Source organism: Miniopterus schreibersii (assembly GCF_964146895.1).
Source record: "Miniopterus schreibersii genome assembly, chromosome: 20".
Classification (NCBI taxonomy): domain Eukaryota; kingdom Metazoa; phylum Chordata; class Mammalia; order Chiroptera; family Miniopteridae; genus Miniopterus; species Miniopterus schreibersii.
The window spans coordinates 10735194-10754034 of record NC_138122.1 but is presented as its reverse complement, the minus strand read 5'-3'; the positions used below and the strand labels follow the sequence as shown (position 1 = coordinate 10754034).

At 56.0% G+C, this 18841-nt stretch overlaps 1 protein-coding gene across 2 annotated transcripts in view; it reads right to left on the bottom strand.

The window, feature by feature from the left end:
• Positions 1-2885: 2885 nt before the first annotated feature.
• KIRREL3 (kirre like nephrin family adhesion molecule 3) overlaps positions 2886-18841 on the bottom strand; it is a 452517-nt gene continuing 436561 nt past the window's right edge. Inside the window, exons 11-17 of one of the 2 annotated variants that reach the window (XM_081122433.1) lie at positions 15138-15238; positions 12862-13060; positions 11392-11427; positions 8030-8137; positions 6591-6700; positions 4961-5047; positions 2886-4367 (exon numbers count right to left, since the gene is read on the bottom strand). In XM_081122433.1, coding sequence (XP_080978559.1) covers positions 3924-4367; positions 4961-5047; positions 6591-6700; positions 8030-8137; positions 11392-11427; positions 12862-13060; positions 15138-15238 — 1085 coding nt within the window. In that variant the 3' untranslated portion in view covers positions 2886-3923. The remainder of the gene's footprint in view (positions 4368-4960; positions 5048-6590; positions 6701-8029; positions 8138-11391; positions 11428-12861; positions 13061-15137; positions 15239-18841) is intronic. The other variant, XM_081122432.1, reaches the window with a different exon arrangement.

The window sequence follows — 18841 nt, the reverse complement described above, 5'->3', positions numbered from 1 at the left end:
AGTTAGGGAAAGGATGATTGGAGCCTTACTGGAAGTGAGAAGGAAAGGTCAGGCTGAGAGGTCTCGTATCAGCGATTGATTTAGCAAAGGTTGCTGGTAGTTTTGATGTTCTCGCTGCAAATGGCTGGTATGTGGTCACATCCATAAACAACTTAGATAAGAGGTTCCTAAAATACTTTTTATAAAGGGAATTAAAACTCAAGATTTAGTTGAGATGCCGTTGATTTATGTCTAAATGGTTAGGTTTCTTTAGCTAGGCACACCAAGTGGTATTGTAAATAAAAATCTATATGCAAATGAAGATTGTTTTTATTTAAATACTTATACTTTTATTTAAATAAAGAGCTTCTCTTATAGGGAGACTTCCTAGAGAAGGAACTAATTGCAGGACTGCCTTCGTCTTCTTTTCTGGTGCCTTCATAAACCACACACAATACCCGGGAAGAGCTCACGGAACTTGGGGAGTGTACCTTGGAATTTCCATTCGGATTCCTTAATAGCAGAACCATACACGGTGCTCACGCCTCCACAGATGGGAAGGGAGAATGCAGCTCCCATTCTGAGAAACCCCCCAAGGACAGCAGCGTGTTTGTTTTTGTTTCCCCGGGTCCTTCCCGCTCCGGAAGCCCAAAGGCCGCTTCAAGGCCTATTGCTCGGTAGCACTTGTTTCTATAGGCTCGGCCAGGACCGGCTGTGGTGCAGTTTTCTAGCTCTTCCAGCAACAGCACTTCCTATCCCAGGAAAGTCGAAGAGGTGGTGGAAACAACTCCGGCCTTTCCAGACTGATAGCGAGCCTGAGAATTAGAAACTGGGCTCCCGTCCAGGGACTCGGAGCCAACAGTGAACTTTAAAACTATCAGAAAAACTGGACACTGGCCTTGGTGGGGGAGGGGGGATTGATACACAGAATAGCTTTGTTTCCCGGGGAGCTGTGGTCTTTCCAGGTCATCTGGGGACTTGACGTGGAGGTTGCCAGTCCCGCCTTCCTGGTGGAGCTGTGGCCTGTCCCTGCTCAGCCTACCACAGAGTGGGTGCTAGCAGGTGGCCTTTACCACAGGCCGTTTCATCAGATTCTAGGATGAAAGTGGCCTTGAGTTGGGACTGTGGGGTGGAAACAGTTTACAGAGGAAATCCTGTGTGTTTAAACCTTCTGTTGGCCACCCATTAGCTCTGTGACCTTGGGCAAGTCTTGTGGCTTCTCCAAGCCTCATGCCCATGCCTGTAAAATGGTAAGACTCTGCAGAATTGTGAGGATTAAATAAGATCAGAAGCGTGGACTCGTTTCAGTTCATTCGAAATCACCTCCAGGGCAATTCAAGGCTTCCCGTGCCTTAATTTTTTTTTTAACACCCCCCTTTAGCAGCCGTGTTGTGCCCTCGCTCCTACGTGAGAAGTACGTGGGGCTGCAGACAGCTGAGGGGTGCACACGGCGCAGTCCAGGCTCCTTCCCGATGCCTCAGCATCCCAGAAGCCCGGATGCTACCAATTTCCCCCCTTTCTGTTCTTTTCTTCCGCCAAGGCCTTGCCTGTGACCTCCCGTCCCTCAGGCAGTCTTTGCTGTGGTTGTGTGTTGGAGGGAGCTCAGGGCATTGGGCACTGGGTGGCTGGGTGTTTACTGCTCGGCCCCAGTGAGGACTCCTCTCCCTTCTATGACAGTCACATTCTTACTCTGGGAGTGCCCGAAGCTCAAGACAGAGACGAGCCTGGTCTGTTCGACAGGAGAACAGAGCTCTTCCCTATGCTTCTGGATATTCTGAGTCATAGCCTTGGGTTTCAGGAAAGAATGGGCGCCTTCACCCTACTATGAAAGCTGTGTGTGTGGGGGGGGCCAAGGGGCGGGGCGGGGAGGCTGTGGTTGGGATTAGGAGGGAGACTTCCTGCCCGCTTCCAAGGTGGGGAGAGCAAGATAAATTAATGGTCGAGTCCTCGTGGGGCACCCTCTTTCTCATGCTAGCGTGCCCAAGCATTTTGCATCTGGTCTTGGAATAGCGTTTCCTTCTGACAAAGGCAACACATACATGGAAAGATGAACCTAGACGAGGGGCCAGAATGGTACTAAGAGCAGGCTGTGGGGCTGGGATGTGCACTGAGATGTCCCATGTTTCTACTCCTGCGGGCTTGGGGGCTGCAAAGGAAGGTATCTGGGGCCCTGGGGCCTTGTGAAGCAATAGGAAACCTGGTGGAAGCCGAACGCCCTCTGGGTGGAGGTGCTAAGAGGCAGTGTGCAGAACCTGTGTGGGGGGCCATCCAAGGAATCCATGTATGGAAAGAAATGCAGACTTTTGTGGCAAAGGTTCCAGTGATGGGTAAGGACTTCGGAGGAAGTTGGAGAAGGAGGGTCTGAAACTTAACAGGAATGCCAACCTTAGGGACACTCTGGCTTCTCGAAAGTCCCATTTGAATCCTGCCCTCTGAACTAGCCCTCTAACTTGCCCTTGTTTACCTATCCCATCCCCTCTGCCATCACTACAGCAAGCTTCCCACCCAAGCAAGGCCACTCTTGGAACAGTGAGCCTTAGAGTGTGATGGTTTTTGGTGCCATAGGTTCTTTGAAGAGGGCCTCCTTCCCTGAACCCCCAAAGAAGGGAACTTCCTTGCAGAATGTTGCTAAAAGGCCTTGAATGACCCCTCCAGTGACCAGTATGGCATTTGGCCTCTGAGCTGTATATGGCATGAGTCAGGTGGTCAGTGAGTCCTGCACTCCTCTGGGTTGGGCACATCCACGAGGAGAGGAGTCTGCCTGTAGGTGTTGCCACCACCACCAGAGCTATGGGCTGCCTTCGTAATACAGGGAAATCGAACCAAACAAGGGCAAAGGACTTTGGGTTCCCAAAGCTCTTGGGTTCCCCTGTGGCTCTGCAGGAACAAAAGGAAAGAACGAATTTGCTGGAGTAACAACCCTAACGTTTATTCTCAGGTGGTGAGCGGGAGGGTAAGGTGCTGTACACTTTCTCTCTTGCCACTGGAGTCTCACTAAAGACAGGGCCGCCGTTCCTGGGGTGAATCTCGGGCCCTGGAGACTCATCGGCTGAGAAAGCACGTCTCATCGTCTTAAAGACCTGGCCTCTCGTCCCCTCAGACCTACCTCTCCCAGGAAACACTCTCCCCGTGACCAGAGAAGCGCTCACACTCTCTGATGTGCCGTAGAGGAGAGGGGACTGTGCGAAGCAGGGCGAGCGGGAAGGCTTGAGGCTCACGGCCTGGCGAAGGGAGTGTCGGGGGAGGTGTTCCCCAAGTGCTAACACTTCTCCCTGTCCCCTCCCTTCCCCTCCCAGGTCACCAGTCTCTGGTGGGCCGGTCCCACCTCAGAGTTCAGAGGCATCAGTCCCAGGACAGAACTGCGAGTATGGACACGAAACAGCAAACAAATTGGGGGTGGCTCCCAGCCAGGGTGGTGAGAGGCGGTCCTGAGGCCGGGGCCGTTTCTGGCTCTGAGCAGGGTCTGGGCTCTGAGCAGCAGAGGGCGCTGGGGTCTCTGGGGCAGCTCAGTGTCAGGGGCAGCACATCACCCCTCCTCTCCCTAGAGACGGACAGGAGCAAAGGCGCAGGGGTAGAGCTTATGGGCCGCGAGGGGTAGAGCTCATGGGGAGACTGGAGAGTGATCGGCAGTTTCCTTAAAGCAAAGTTCTAGCTGCCTCTAGTGCCTGTGGCAGGAGCAGGTGGGGAGGGGCCTCCAGGAAAGGGCCGAGACCGGAGTGTCCAGCATGGAGCCCAGTGTGCCGGCCGCATCCTCAATCCTCTGACCCCCCCCGCCCTCTGGCACACTGCGGCTGGGGACCCAGATTTGTGCTTGATCAGGGCTGGGGGGGGCGGGGCTGTCCCGGAGGCTGCCGGCCCTGGGGTCCTCGGCAAAGCCCGCGTGTTCTCTGGAGAGCCAGGACGTGTGCGGCCCAGCCCCCGCCTCCCGCGGAGGCCCCGGGTCCTCAGACGTGAGTCTGCATCCGCCGCTGCAGGGGTCGGCTGGGGTCGGAGTTCTGGGAAGAGGACTGGGAGTGGTGGGAAGAGGAGGCCGAGGCCTTGCTGGCCTTGTCGAACTGCACGTAGCCGTCCTGCTTGCCGCTGCTGCTGACGCTGCTGTCACACTGCGTGTCCAGGAAGGAGCTGCTGTCGCTGAGCGAGCCCCTCTGGAACTCGCGCTCGCACAGCTCGATGGACGAGCTGCCCATGCCCAGCACGAACCTCTGGCTGTAGTCGTAGAGGCGGGCCTGGCCGCTCAGGGTGCTGTAGATGTTGGTGAAGGACATGCCCGTGGGCACGCGCTGCTTGCCCGCGGGGCGCAGGTCCGGCTGACAGCTGGACAGCGAGATGGTGGGGGTGGAGTGGTGCTCCTTGAAGGTGTTGACACTGTAGTAGCCGTTGGTGGGATCCTGGGGCAGGGGTCAAGAGCAAGAGCGGCGTCACGGGGGCAGAACTTGCGAGGCTGAGCCAGGCCTACCCCGCACGGGAGGGCGCGAGGACGGACGGGAGGAGGGGGCAGCAGGGGAGAAATGCGGGGAGGGGGTCTGGAAGGGTTGTCCTGGTGGGGACACCGAGAAGAGAGGGCTGCCAGGTGTTCAGGTGGCAGCCGGGAGGCGGAGGGAGGGTGCTGAAGGGAGGGAAGCAGGGGCCTCTGGGTGGGTCTGTTTAGTTGTCAGCACAATGCAAGGCCATTTGAGAACCAGATTTTCTGTTTTTGTCCAGAACGTGGATACTTAGTTTGAAAATGGACCCGTGCGAAGGCTGCGGGAGAGGACTGTGGGACCTCAGCCTCCACTCTGTTGCCTCCTTAGTGTGGGGCTGAGCCAGCAGGTGCATTGGCGGAGGAGGCCCCACCTTAGGGAGAGGATAGGCACCTGTCCCCAGGGTGAACTCTGGCCTTTTTCTTCTGTTTGCTATCACTGTTTGTCTGGACACGGGGCTCGGGCCATCGGAGCTGGAGACCAGGTTCCACGCCCGTCCCACAGCTCGTGGCCCCTCCTACCTTCAGGTTCTGAAACTCCTTCTCCTCCTCTTTGAGGACCTCCAGCTGCTTGAGGACTGAGTCTTGCTGGAATTCACCCCGGTCCATCTGCAACCCCGAAACAGCTGCTCAATGGACAGGAGGTGGGCTAAAGGCCCACTCCCCCCAAGGGAAAGATGGAGAAGCCAACTCAAAAGAAGCTTGCCCTCTCTGCCCCCCGCCCCCACTGCCTGGCCCACAGGAGGCAGGTGAAAGAGTCAGGAGTGAGTGAGTGGGTGGGTGAGGGGCAGGTTTCTAAGACTGAGCTCACTTCCCTTGGCCTAGGGGGTCACCTACGGAGCTCTCCTTGGGCTGATTCAGTTCAGTTCATTGAGCATTTACTGAATTTCAGGCCAAGCACTGTGCTAAGGGCCAGGCATACACAGGTTAACATGCAGCTGTTCCCATCAGGGCAATAGATCTGTAAATAAGTAATTACAGAACCTTGACCATTGACCATCTGGCACAGGTTGGGGCCCCAGCAAAACAGGGTATCCTCAGGGCTAGACTTGATAAAGGCATTCAGAAGGAGTCACAGTGACCCTGGGCCACCCAGCAATGACTTAGATATCCTAAGTTTTCTTCCTTAGCAGATACCAAAGAGCTGAAGAGAAAGATTACTTCTTGTTTCTCTTTGGGTCCCTAGCACACCTGGTACAGCGCCTTGGGTATTGTGGCCAAAATCCTTTTGGGATGGAGTCATATTTTATTGTTTTTATTAATTCCTTGATTTGCTGGTGCCTAGTGCAGTGCCTGACCTACATAAAATAGGGCTGCTACAAATGCTATGTTTGCACTGGATGAATGAATGAAATGCATAGCTCTAAATTTCTGAACATTAAAATAATAATTAAAATTAAGATGAAAAACAAAGCATTCTCAGCACACAGTGAGTGTGTTAATTAATATGAACAACCACAGTGCTGCTTCCCCTGTGTCATTTCTGCACAAACAGCTGACATCTCTGGAGACTTACTCTGCCCCACAGGCTCTTTGGGGGTTTGCCATCTAGCCCTCAACATGGCCTGTGTACTCTTGCTTTCATCCCCACTTCCCAGATGAGGAGACTGAGGCACAGAACAGTCCACGCTCTTTCCCCCTCCAACGTATCACTACTAGAGTTTTCAGCAGTGTTTCAGGTCTGTTTGCGCAGCTGGGATGAGGGGCAGACTGGGGCTGCTGGAGAAGTTATGATTTGCTTACGGTAAGCAAGTCAGTTCCAAAAGAGGAACCTATGCCTCTTGCAGACTTTTTGGGGATATTGGGAAATGAGGTGTATACTGAATATCTGTAATATCTGTGGGTGTGTAGAATTATAAGCTATATAACAGCCTACGGTGGCTATTTATGCAAGTCTTCTCTCCCTACTGTATGGCCAAGCTCTCTGAAAGCTGGGATTGCACCTTAGATGTCTTAGGTGCACCCAGTGCAATAGAGCAGACACACGGCCACGCTTTGTTGGTTGAGAGCAGGTGCCTGGCCTATTACAGGGGGAAGGGCGTGTCGTGACTGTGGCACTGCTTGCTGGGAGCATCTCGGCTCAGGAGGCCTGCAGCCCAGGACTCCAGGGCACAGAGGTTGGGGCGGGGTGGGGGTAAGACAGCATTCTCACCATCAGCTGCTTGATGGTGGGGTGTTCCTCGGCCTCCCGGCCAGATGTGGGCTCCTTGTGGACAATCTCTACACGGATATCGTTCTTGGCTGACACAACACCTTTGAGATCTGGACATAAGATAGGAACGTGTAGGTGACAGGTTCAGTCTGCATCCTCTGGCATTAGGGCCTGAGATGACAAGCCCCCTGCCCCCATTACCCCCAGACTTTACCCTCCAGCCCCTAAACTCAGCAGCTTCTCCACCCCCCTCCTGCCAGTAGAACAGCTGTCTGGCTGTGCCAAGGGCTGTAGGGCCTCAGAGCTCTGCCTCCGGGAGCTCTTGGTTGCATGCACCCCAGCCTGTCACTGCCACTCCCATGGCTTAAGAGGCCGTCCTCATCAATTTGTCCCTTACAGAGCGAGGTCCTTTCATGCTACTAAAGTCCTACCTCCTTCTAGAAGCCTTCTCTGACCTACTGTAGCAGACTCTGAGCTCTCCCTTCAGAGAATCACACATCTGACTGTTAGAAGGGACCTTACTGGTCAACCTCTGGCCCAAAGCAGAGACATTCCCGCCACGTGGTGGTCCAGCTCCTGGGTCAGTGCTTTCATGATGGAGACTGTGCAACCTCTAGAGGAGGCTGCCAATTCATAGTTGGCGAATTGTTAGAAAATTCTGGCTAAAATCTGCTCCCATTTAGCTCCCACTGAAAGGGTTGTGAGGGAGGTCCTGAGACTACACCACTGGGGACGCCAAGGCCACTTAGCTTGGAGTGGAAGAGACATAAGGGGAAGACCCAGCTTTCTCCCACAGTGAAGGCTGCCATGTGGTGGAGGGAGCAGGTTTACTCTGATTATTCCTGGTGAGCCTTATGCTTACAGCATTGGGGGGGGGGGTCACAAAAGTCATGTGACTATTACACATGAGGAAACTAAGGCCGGGGCTGGTGGCGGCCCGCCCAAGCTCCCGTGTGGAAGAAGTGGGACCAGAGGACTGTGCCTCCATTGTCTCCACCTCTGCGCTGCCATCCCATTTGACACATCTGCATGTGTCTGTCACATGGAACGCCAGCGCTGTGCCCGGGATGGAAACTCGAGATGCACAAGATCTTCAAGGGTGCACAGACACCAAGATTTTACTGCTAATGACTAAAGACCTTTAAAAGTCCGTACAGAGTGATTCCATGAATGCTTTTTTTGTTTTTCATGTGAGGGTGACCAGCTTTTCCGGTTGGACTCACTGGTCTTGGAGGGCGAGATTTCTCTAGAGATCTACCCACTACATGTGTTCAATCCAAGGTGCTGGCTGACTGCCCTGTCGGGTGAGGTTTAGCTCAGTCCAGCTCACCCTCTGGGCCCCTGCCCACTGCACTCCTGCTTGCTTGCTCTCTGGGGCAGCCTAAGCCTGGCCTCTTTCCCTGTCCCACTCCCTGAGATCCCGGGTGTCCCTCCCGTACTTCTCTGGGAGCGGGCACAGCAGAAGGCCACGATGGTTGCCATAAGAACGAGGAAGGCCACCCCGGCTCCCACGGCCACCCCGATGATGACGGCCATCGGCACAGACTCTGTGGGAGAGAAGCAGGCATAGTTGACAAGGGACCCAACAGCCCACTGTCCTCGGGGTCTCGCCCAGTTCCCTCGGCTGCAGCCTCTCCAAGCTGGGGCCGGAGCCCTGCATGCGGGCGCTTCTGGGAAGTGCCTGTGCAGGGCGCTGGGCAGGCCCAGGTAGAGTCCAACAGGGTCCCTTCAGGTGGGACATAGGGTGGGGGAGAGGGTGGGACGAAGACACGGGGCGGTGGGAGAGGGAGGCACGCAGACACGGGAGGGCGGGGGACATGGAGAGGAGAGGCAAGGCTGGGCGCAACGTAGCTCTCGGGTGTTAAGCCGGGAGCAGTCTGCCGTGCAGGGGCTGAAAGTTGTAAGTCCTGGCTTTTCTTTGAAAAATGACTGTGGTCACTGCCCTTGTCTGTTCGTTTAGAGTTTTCCTTCTCTTTCCTTTCCCAGTGCAGGAGGCTGAACGTGGACAACCAGCTCTTAGAGTTCTCAGGTCTGAGGCGGTGCCCCATGGGGGCCTGCGGGCCATCAGAAGTTGTAGGTGTCAGAGGCCTGTCTTAGGGGCCAGGGGAGCAGGATCACAGCGTCTCATCTTTAAGGAGAAATGCCTCTTTTTTTTGACCTTCCCTCTCCCCCAGTTGGCTCCTTTCTCTCCTAGGCCGCTCCTCTGGGCATCCTGGCAGCCTTTCTTGAGCGGCCCAGAATTGCAGCTAGGCAAAGCCTCGCTCCCACTGAGTTTCTGTGGTCTGTGCCTGTCCCAGCCCTGTAGAGATGGGGATGGGAGGCCGATGTGGGGGCGGGTGTGTGGGGTGCTCTTCCAGACAGCCCTGGCCTTTCTGTGGCTGCAGATGGGGCCTGAGAACCTGATTTGGGGCCCTGAATAGTCCATGGGGAACAGAACTAGAGAATGCAAGGGCACAGAGACCTTAGGGCCCACCGAGTCCCCACTTCTCATTTACAGATGGAAACACTGAGGTCCAGAGAGGCCAAGGGACTTGGTCAAAGACACACAGCTTCAGTAGAGCCAGGGAAAATCTAGGTCTCCTCTAATCCTTCTACCCAGCCCCCGCCTCTGGTCCTGCCCAGCTCCGTCCACTGTATCACACAGCAGCCTCCAAATCGCCCATGCTCTGTACAGCCCCGACTCCACCACTTCTGAGCAACTTACTTTACCTCTCTTATCTGTAAAATGGAATGAGTACTGTGTTATGAGGTTTAGGTGAGTGAATGCAGCTAAAGGCCTCAGAACTGGGCCTGGCACCCAGCCCTGCTCAGTCTCTGGTCCTGCTTCTACATGGGAAGGAGGCCTGTAGCAGATCTAAATCTCAAAGGGAGGAAATCTCCTTGTAGAGTTGGGGCTCCCTCCCTCCTGCCCGCCCCACCTTCCTCGGTGTGGATGACTGGGACATCTAGATATTTGTCTTGGGCTGTGGGTCAGCCTCTCATTGTTGCTGTTTTCTTTAAAGAGAGGAGGGAAAAGAAACCCTGGCTCTTGGAAACGCTGCTGGGAGGAGGGGGTTGGTCGCCTCCTCCTGGACGGAGAAGGTGCCTGGTGGTGGACAGTGTCCGTGGTTATGCTGGTGTACCCCTCCAGCCCAGGACTTGCACACAGCTCCTCAAGACCTGCCTGCTGGTGGCTGAGACCCCGTTGGAGTGGCAGGGAGTGGGGGAGGGGGGAGGTGCTGCAAACACTCAGGGATTGAAAGGGAAGGTGCTTGGGTTGGTCTCAGCAGTCAGGAGTGAAGGACTTGACCTAGGTGACCTTGCTTTGACAAATAGATGATACTGTCTCCAGTTTTCATTCCATCAGGGAGGGAAAACTGCTTTAGAAGGTCATTGGCTCCTTGCTTTTGAATTTTATTGATTTGGGTTTGATTTAGTTTCTCCTCGGATTCCTAGAAAGTTTCCTTGGAATGACTTGGTCTTGTCTCAGCTGAGCTCAGGTTCCTTAACTTCTCTGGGACTTACTCGGGTCTCACCTGTAAAACTAGAGAACCAGGGAAGCAGTATCCTGGCTCTGGCATCCCGTCACGCCACACGCCTTTAAGCTGTTAGCAGCTGGGAGGCACCATCTTATCTGGAGCAGGTGGGCGGGGGGCAGGAGAGGGTCTGATGGGGGCGGGGGGTGGCACTCCTGCGAGGCCTGCCTGTGTGCGTTTCCTCCTTGCCTGGCTGAGCTCTGGCCTATGTCCCCTGTGCTGGCTGTCCTTTTCTGGACAGACCACCCCTCTGATGTCCCCTGGAGAGAGAGGAGGAAGGAGCTACCCTCCTGTTCAGACTCCTCTCCATCCAAAGAGGTGGACTGGGCGTGAGGAGTCTCAGCCATGAAGGGGTCAGGGACCTCTGGGGGAGGGTGAACAGACACATACGAAATGGAAACAGACAGGGGACACCGTGGCCAGCACCAGGAGGGGCTCTGAGGGGTCAGGGGAGACCGGCAGGGGGCCGATAAGTGTTTCCTTGAGCTTGCCTGTGCCCCACCCAAGCTTGTTGAAGGAACAGACCGGCCCTGGCTCCTTCTGGGCCAGCAAGGCGGGGGAACTAGGGCAGAGGACCCCACATCTCCGGCATGTCTTTGGTCAGCCCTGTGGATCAGGTTCACAATGCCCTGATTCTTTTCTGGGTTTCTGCTTGGAAGGTGGGGCAACCGTCTCCTGTAGGGCCCAAGACAGAGCAGTTGAACCCAGGGACCCTCCTGACCACTCTGCTGCCAGGTGCCTCAGGGGAGGGCAGCACTGCCAGCAGCCTCAGCTGGGTGGTGGGACCTAGCGCCCTGGGGAACGGCAGGAGTGGGGAGGGGACAGCCGCGAGCAAGCATGGATTAGCATGGATTGCGCAGGCCACAGCAGGGTGGAGGCCCTGGCCCCTGGAAGCCGCTGCCAAGCTGGTGATGATGTGAGAAGCTGGAAGTGTCAGGAAAAGCGTGGAAATAGAGGGAGGCCAGGTGAAGGGGAGCTGTCCCCAGAGGGGAGGAGCCAGGGCTTTCGAAGGAAGGGAAGGGATGGGAGGAACCTGGTCCCTGGCTGCAAGGAGCCTGCGGGCTCTGGTGGCAGTGAGGTAGGAGACAGGTCTCTGGGGTTCCTCGACCATGCTGGCTGGGAACCCCTCTCCCTGCTACCCTGACTGCACTGAACCCTCGAGATGGGGGAGGGCAGAGTAGTTAGCGGCCTGCACAGGCCTCCCTACCCCCTTTGGAGTTCCCTCCCCCACTAACCCTGAGGTCCCTTCCCCCCAACCCAGGGGGTTCTCATATCTCCTTCCGTACCTGCTTCCAGCCCGGCTCCCGACTTCATTTCCGAACCTGTTTGGAAATAAAGCAAGCGTCCACAGCCAGGGCCTGGCTGGCCAGGGTGGGGTGGGACTTGGGGGACCACCACCTGGAGGGGTCTGGGGTGAGGGGGCTCCCCCCTCAATCATGTCTTCAGGACTGCCCCATAGACCCAGGCTGTCCCAACTGAACTTGGAGAGATTTAGGGACTCCAGGGGGAGGGGACCAGAGAGAAGTCAAGATTGGGGTGGGTGGGTCTGGGGGGGTGGGGTGGGAACACTAAGAGGAGAGCATGGGGGGTTGGGCACCAAGGGGAAGACATGGAGGGGAAGCGGCAGGGACTGGAGGTTTGGGATGATGTGTGGATGATGTTATGCAAATTATATGCAAAGCATTATGCAAAGCAGCACCTATCAGGGAAGAGGTGTGGGGAGACACTGTGACCTGCGGGGTCCTTGGGGCCAGAGGGGTCAACTGGGACACGGGCTTCGCCCAGAACCTTTGCCAGGGCCTGACAGCATGTGGGTGCCCTTCATCTTGGAGGGGTCAGAGTGCCCGGGCTGAGTAAGGCCCCCTGGACCTGGCAAAGGGGCAAGGTCTGCAGCCCTCTCAGGACCGGGAGTGCTGCTGCTGTGCCCAGCTCCTCCTGTCCCACTCTGCGCCCTCCCAGGCTCCACGCCCTCTGTTTTGCGTGAGACCTTTGAGCAGAGGCCGGAGTTCCTGACCAGGAGCTGGGCAGTCTGCACCCGGGGTCACAGTGGGCTGAGTCTTCACCCTCCCTGCTCTGTCCCCCCGCCTTCAGCTCAGAGTAGCCCCATGAATCTCCCATGTCCCAGGGCAACAGCAGTGGGTCTGAGCCCCCGGACCCCCCTTCCCAGCGGTTGGGGCAGCTCAATCGCTTCCCTTTAGCTCTGCTTGGGTGCCGCTGGGGGACTTTTGGGTGTCTTGACTGGCTTGTCGTGTTAACTGGCTAGGTCAGGCTCCCTAACAAGTCCACCCTGGGGTATCCCTTTGTCCCTCCAGGGCCCCGGGCTGCCCCTCAGCAGGTCACACACCCCTGAGGACACTTTGGCGCCAGAGCAGGGCCCACCAGGGGAATGCTGAGTCAGACAAGTCGGGGCCTTTAGAAGGTGCTGGCGGCTCATCACAGCAGCTAACTTGGCTCCATCTGTGGTCACCTTTCCCTGAAACATCACTAGGGCCACCTGCCTGAGCAGCCTTTGAACCCTCTGGCTTCCTGGTATGGGCAGGGCCCTGGCCTCAGGGGAGCTGGGCCAAGGGCCCCCAGGAGGACAACTTCCACCCACCTGCCCGGGGCGCCATGGCAGGTGAGCAGGAACACTGCCACCTGTCCTCGGGCCCCAGCCCACTCGTAGCCACCACTGTCACTCGGCATTCTTTCCCTCAGGACCCCTGGAGATCTTGCATGGGGCCCTGCCCTGGGTGGGGAGGGCCTGCTGCTCCCACCTTGCTCCTTGAGCCGGATGATCTCGGTGTCAGAGCCGAAGCTGTTCCAGGCGGTGCAGTTGTAGATGGTCTGGAAGTCGGCCCGCACGATGTTGCTGATGCTGAGGGTGGAGATGACGCCCTCCTCTGTGCTGACCGTCTCCACTGTGTAGCGCCCCGACGTCCCAGACTCCAGCACATTCTCCTTCCAGGACCAGGCCTGCCCGGGGTGCCAGAATTAGGAGGAGAGCCCACCCAGGCCACCCACACCGGGACCACCTTGCTGCCTCGTGCTCTAGGGCTGACACTGCCAGGCTCCCATGCATGCCCGCTGTCACCAGCACTGGCACATACAAGTACATGCACATCTCATCACACCCCAGAAGTGTGCACGCACCACACACATCACACCACAAACACATGTACACACATGCTTACACCTGTACATACATCACAACACACCATAAACATGTCCATACACCACATACATCACACCACAAACATATAAACACATCCCAACACACACCAAAAATGTTTACACACACCACACACATCACACCACAAACGTGTACACACTACACACATAAACACATGTGAAAAGCCACAACACATGCACACAGCACCCCACCCCATACAGTACCAACCCGTGCACACACATGTACATATACACACAGAGGTCAGCATTTCCTTCGAGAAGGGGTCCTTTTGTGGACCTGCCCTGAACACCTTTCCAGCCAGCAGGGGACTCTGTGGCAGTGACCAGTCCTCCCTGCCCCCCCCCCCACAGATGGCCTGTGCCAGTGTCTCTCCCAGATGTTCCCGCCAGTATGGCGCTGCCACCTGGTCACTGGAGGCAGGGGACCAGCTCCAGAGAGGCTGGGTCTAGTTTTGTTACGTTTATGTCTTGTCTGTACAACAGTGTGTTCCAAGAGTTGTGCTTGTGATCAGCTTAATCTATCTCAGTTTCTAAGTGTGATACTTGAATTTTTCTCAGAGCGGTGTCGCTTGCACGGGAGGCCCCTTGCATGCCATTTGCTCCTGGTCTGTGAGAATGTGGTCATTCAGGTATGTGAGAATGTGGTCATGTGGCTGCTCCAGCTCAGCACTGTTGACATTCTTGGTTGCAGGGCCTTCCTGTGCATTATAGGATGTGCATTATAGGATTGTTACTCAGGAGCCATCAGCCCCCTCCGGCTGTGACAGCCAACAGTGTCTCCAGACAATGCCAAAAATGCCCTGGGGGCCGAAATGCCCCCTTGAGAACCGCTGGTTAGAGTTATGCATCTATGAAGGGGAAGAATGTGTGGCTATGCTGAGTGGACGGGCTCGTCTACAAAGGGCATGTGCTGCGCTTATAATTAAAAAAATGAAAGAGTGACAGGAACGGGGAGACATAGTTCTATGTGTGAATTCTTGCTTTTTGTGTGAATCTTTCCGACAGTGAATTAACTGAATGCCCGAGAAAGTGTTTAACAGCAATACTGCCCTAGTAATACCTTGTGTCCAGAATGGCACCCTGAGCTTGGCAGCCTCAGCGTCCCGGCCCTGCGCGTGTCCCCACGCCCTCCCTGGCACCACTGGACCATGAAGGGCAGAACTGCCCCTCGGAGTTGGCTCAGGACTATCTTCTAGCAGGACTGTCCTCAGCGTTGGGGCTTACTACTACTAATACCTGCCCCTCAGTGCTGCGCAGTGGTTTTGTGCCTGGGCTCCCAACCAGTTTCAGGTGGGTGGGGGTGGAAGGCCCCTTTCACAAGTGCAGATGCCTGGGAGGGCTCCGTGTGAACCCAGGTGGCCTTAGCCGCACTGTGCAGGGATCAGAGAAAGGGAGGGGGAATGGAATGGCGCTTTTGAGGGGAAAATTGCATCAATGAGGCAGTGTTCATTCTCCCTGGGTAGAGGCCGAGGAGGGGCCTCAGGAGGTGCAGAAAGGGGTTTGCCTGCTATAAGCTACACTCTGTGCAGGATTTGCAAGAACTGGCCTCGAACCCAGGAAAGTGAGGAAATTGTGGATCTTTCTTTTCCTTCTGCTCCCCCCACTTGCTCCTCTGCTCCCCGGATGCAGAATTCTGTTAGGACCATCGATGCTGGCGCCCAGCTCAATGTGCGAGGCGTTAAATACACTTGCAGACGGGCCCTGGCAGTAGGAAAAGAGACCCTGTGATTTTGTCTTCCTGATGCCTCCCCGAGAGAGCAAGTGGGAATGGCTTCCCGGCCGAGGGGAGGAGGCCCGGGCTTCCCAGCGCCCACATCTCTGAGCCGCGCTGCAATCCCCGTGGCCTCCCCGGAGCACTCACTATGCGGTCCGGTGGCGGTGTGCTCCGGATGAAGCACTTGATCTGGCCTTTCTCTCCGTGGAGGGCGTGCTGGGTCTGGGTGCTGGAGATGATGGGGGGGCCTGTGGGGAGAACAGCATCATGTCAGGGACTCGCTTGGGAAGGGCAGGTCCCTGGCTGGGCCCCTCGTGGGTGGGCTCCGAAGTTTACTCTATGTCGGTCATTCAGCAGACATTCCCCGAAGGCTTCTGTGTACAAGGTGAAGGGCGAGGCGTCAGTCATGAACCTCTTAAGGGTCATGAGCGATGCTTCTAAGTCAGAAGGCCCAGAAGAAATGTAGGGGTTCAGAATGAGTCACCCCAACATGTGCTACTGTGGTGTGCAGGCTCAAAGAAACACCCCCTCCCCGTACCTGCCTGTACGAATTTAAATTAGGGGCCTTCCCTAAAGTGAGACATTATCAGGGATAATATTTTGACCTGTTTTCCTTTCTGTCCCTCTCTCGTGGATGTGGAGTTCCCATATGCACGTATGTAATTAAATTTGGTTACTTTCTCTTGTTCATCTGTCACAAATCGATTTGGTTACTCAACCAGCCAAAAGAACCAGAGGAGGGAAGCGAGTGTTGGGACCACAGATGAAGTGCTAACGGGCTCAGAGGAGAGAGAATAGCTCTGCCTGGCGGATAGGACACGCTTTATGGAGGAGGTGGTCAGCCAGGGAAGGAAGTGGGGGAGCTGTCAGGGAGGCCGGGGTACAGGGGTGCTAGAGGATGGCACCTCCACCTTAGCCAGCTGTTCCATTTCAAGCCATTGTCTCAGGTCTCCAGTAGAGGGCGCCGTTGCCTAACAAACCCGGTGTGTTCCTCTGCCGGTGGGGGAATCACCCTGGACGGGGGCAATGCCAATGCGCCGGGCACGTCCACAGCCTTCCTCTCACCCATGTCTCAGGAGACCCCAGGTGGCCCAGGTGAGATCATGGCTCCAAAGCCGACCCCAACATCTCACCTAGTCCGTGCATGTGTGTGTGTGTGTGCTTGTGCGTGTGTGACGTGTCCCAGTCCTGGAGCACCTGTCTCAATTAGCGTATCAGACAGCCCAGCGGGTCTACCTGAAGTCCAGCGGTGCTTCCTGCCTTTCATCCACCCCGAGGCTTTCCTGCCTCATGCCCGCCAGGCAGTGGAAGGGGAATGGAGGAGCTGCTAGTTCAGTCATTTGTGCAGCCCCCTTCCTGGCTGGGTGGGCAGTTGAAACAAGGGGTAAAAGGGGAGAGGCCCCTGTGCCCCCTTCCCAATCCTTGGGGTAAAGGCCGGGGCTCAGGTGGCAGGCAACAGAAGCAAGGGAGGCAGAGAAAGGTATCTGAGGACAGGTAAAATTATGCCGGGAACAAAACAAAAATCGCTGCAAACCTAATTGCTGTTTATTAGCCACCTTAATTAAACCAGATTTGCATTTCTATGAGTAGCTCTCAGCCAAAGGGAAAAAAAGCTACTGGGAGACACTCAGGTGCCTTTTTGAGTTTAGGATGCAAATAGCTCGGAGCTGGGGATGGCAGATGTGGGTCTGGGTGTTCCAGAAACTTGATCGGGTTTGTTCTGCTGCTGGGATGGAAGTGGTGAAACCATAACACCTCTTCCCCTTCAGTTCCCAGGAGCTCGGGCAAACACATCTGTGTTAAAGCGCTTCTTAAAAGAAACCAGAAATCAGAATAGAGGTTGTCGGGGTTGAGGCAGTTACAGTACAGCAGTAAGAAGGCCCATCTCCCCTTCCTGCAGATCCGGGGGTGAGCCAAAGCAGTTGACATCTGTGCCCACTGATCCCCCAGAGGGCAATGGCCCGCAGTCCCCACCGGCTCGGGTTTGTTTTGAAGAAAACCCCATCATTCTGGATCCCTTCAGAATGTCAGGTCCTTCCGCCTAGTTCAGGCCCCTTTGCAAAGAACGGCACCATCCCTCCACCTTCTCTCCAGATGCCAGGTGGGCTGGCAGGCTGCTCTCCCTGGGCCACTTACTCTATCCCCCTGACTCAGGGCAAGATGACCCCAGTCCAGCAGGACACACAGCTTCCTTGCTTTACTCCCATGCCCCGGGCATTCTCTTCCTGGCAGCCTCGGGGAGCTTGTGCAGGACTGGAGGCAGGAAAGGGGGATGGAAAGCCAGACTCTGGAGGGAGCCGATTAAATCCTGGACACATGCCAGGGCCCAGGTTGGGGCGTCCCATCCGAGAGAAATGTCCCTCCAAGATGTGTGTTCCCTCCCCAGGAAACCACTTTGCATCTCTGCTGGGCAATTCTCGAATGTCTAAAGTGACAGTCCCTGCTTTATTCACCCGTTACCCCAGAAACAAGGATGTTCCTTTAAAGCTCAGGCTTGGGGACCCTGGAGGCCGTATGTGAGTCTGAGGGTCCCCAGACTGGCTGGTCCCCGGGTGAGTGGACCTGGAGCTCGCTGTAATCATGGGCAGCACTGCCCGGCGCCCTCCCAGAGCCGGCAGTGGGGGTGGCGAGATTCACCAGGGCCTGGCGCCTGAGCTGAGCGTCAGACACCAGAGCGGCAGGAAAAGGCTGCAGCCTGCGTTGCCATGGATATATGGAGGCACATCAGATGCTGCTATTTTTAGCTCTGCAGTGCCAATTTATTGGTGGTGTCCTGGGGACACATGGGAAAGGCAGGAAGGCCCCTGAGCCTGGGTTCTGCCCAGGACAGGTGGCCTGTGAGCACTCAGGGGGCTGGGTAGGTAACCCCACTCTGGGGTTGCCATGCACATGGGGAGAGAAAAGGAAATAGATAGAGGGTCTGGCTAACGGGGACAGCAGAGGGGGTGTGGCTAAGGCAGCACGGAGCTGGTTAGTTTTCTAGCAAAGGGGGAGCATCGATGAGGCTTTCAGGGGGCTGCTTCCTGGGCCGAGATGAAGCCAACTGGACACGTTTCTGGAACTCTGCTCAGGCCCTCCCTTGGGCCTGGCAGACTTGTGGGGGGGTGGGGTGGGGAGCAGGCTTGCAAGGGCCATGGGCATGACAGGCTCGAAGGGGGACCCAGCGGTGAGGAACCTTGGAAGTGGCAGAGGGACCTGGCCTTAGTGTTTCTTGCCCTCTCAAACCACTTTGGGTTCCTGCCCGTGGCCCAGGCACGTATCACAGCAGGTATATTGGATTTCTGTCCCTTGTGCCACAACCGTCTTGGGTCTGACCTGAGCTGGGTCCCAGCTTCTCCATGACCTTTTCCATCCCATTGGCCAGGCCTGGTCTCAGCCCTGTCCCCTAAATGCCCCATGTAACTGTCATCTAGGAGCTCCCACTGTGTTCTAGGAGAGACTGGAAAACCCCCTCCTGCTGTGATTTTTATCATATATAACAAGATACCTTCCCTCCCCTGAACATGACCCCCTGAGCATTTGGTCTCGTCCATGGTGACAGGGGTCCCAGTTGGGTGGCTCTAGTGCAATGGGAATAGGCCAATCAGGAGTCCAGAGACTCTCCCTAAATTCCCACCAGGGCTGAGATCAAGGTTAAAGGGTGGGTATGTCTTTGGCTGCCCACCCTGTCCAGTGACCCTCTGACCCTTTTTTCCTTGCCAGGATAAAAGTCATCAGCTACCATTCTTAAGGTTGAGACCCTATAGAAGATAAAGAAAAGGGGAGGTGACCAGAAAACTCCCCTGGTCCTTCCTAGGTCAGAACTAGGTTCCAACATGGACTTGACAAGGTAGACATCACTGCCTTGCACC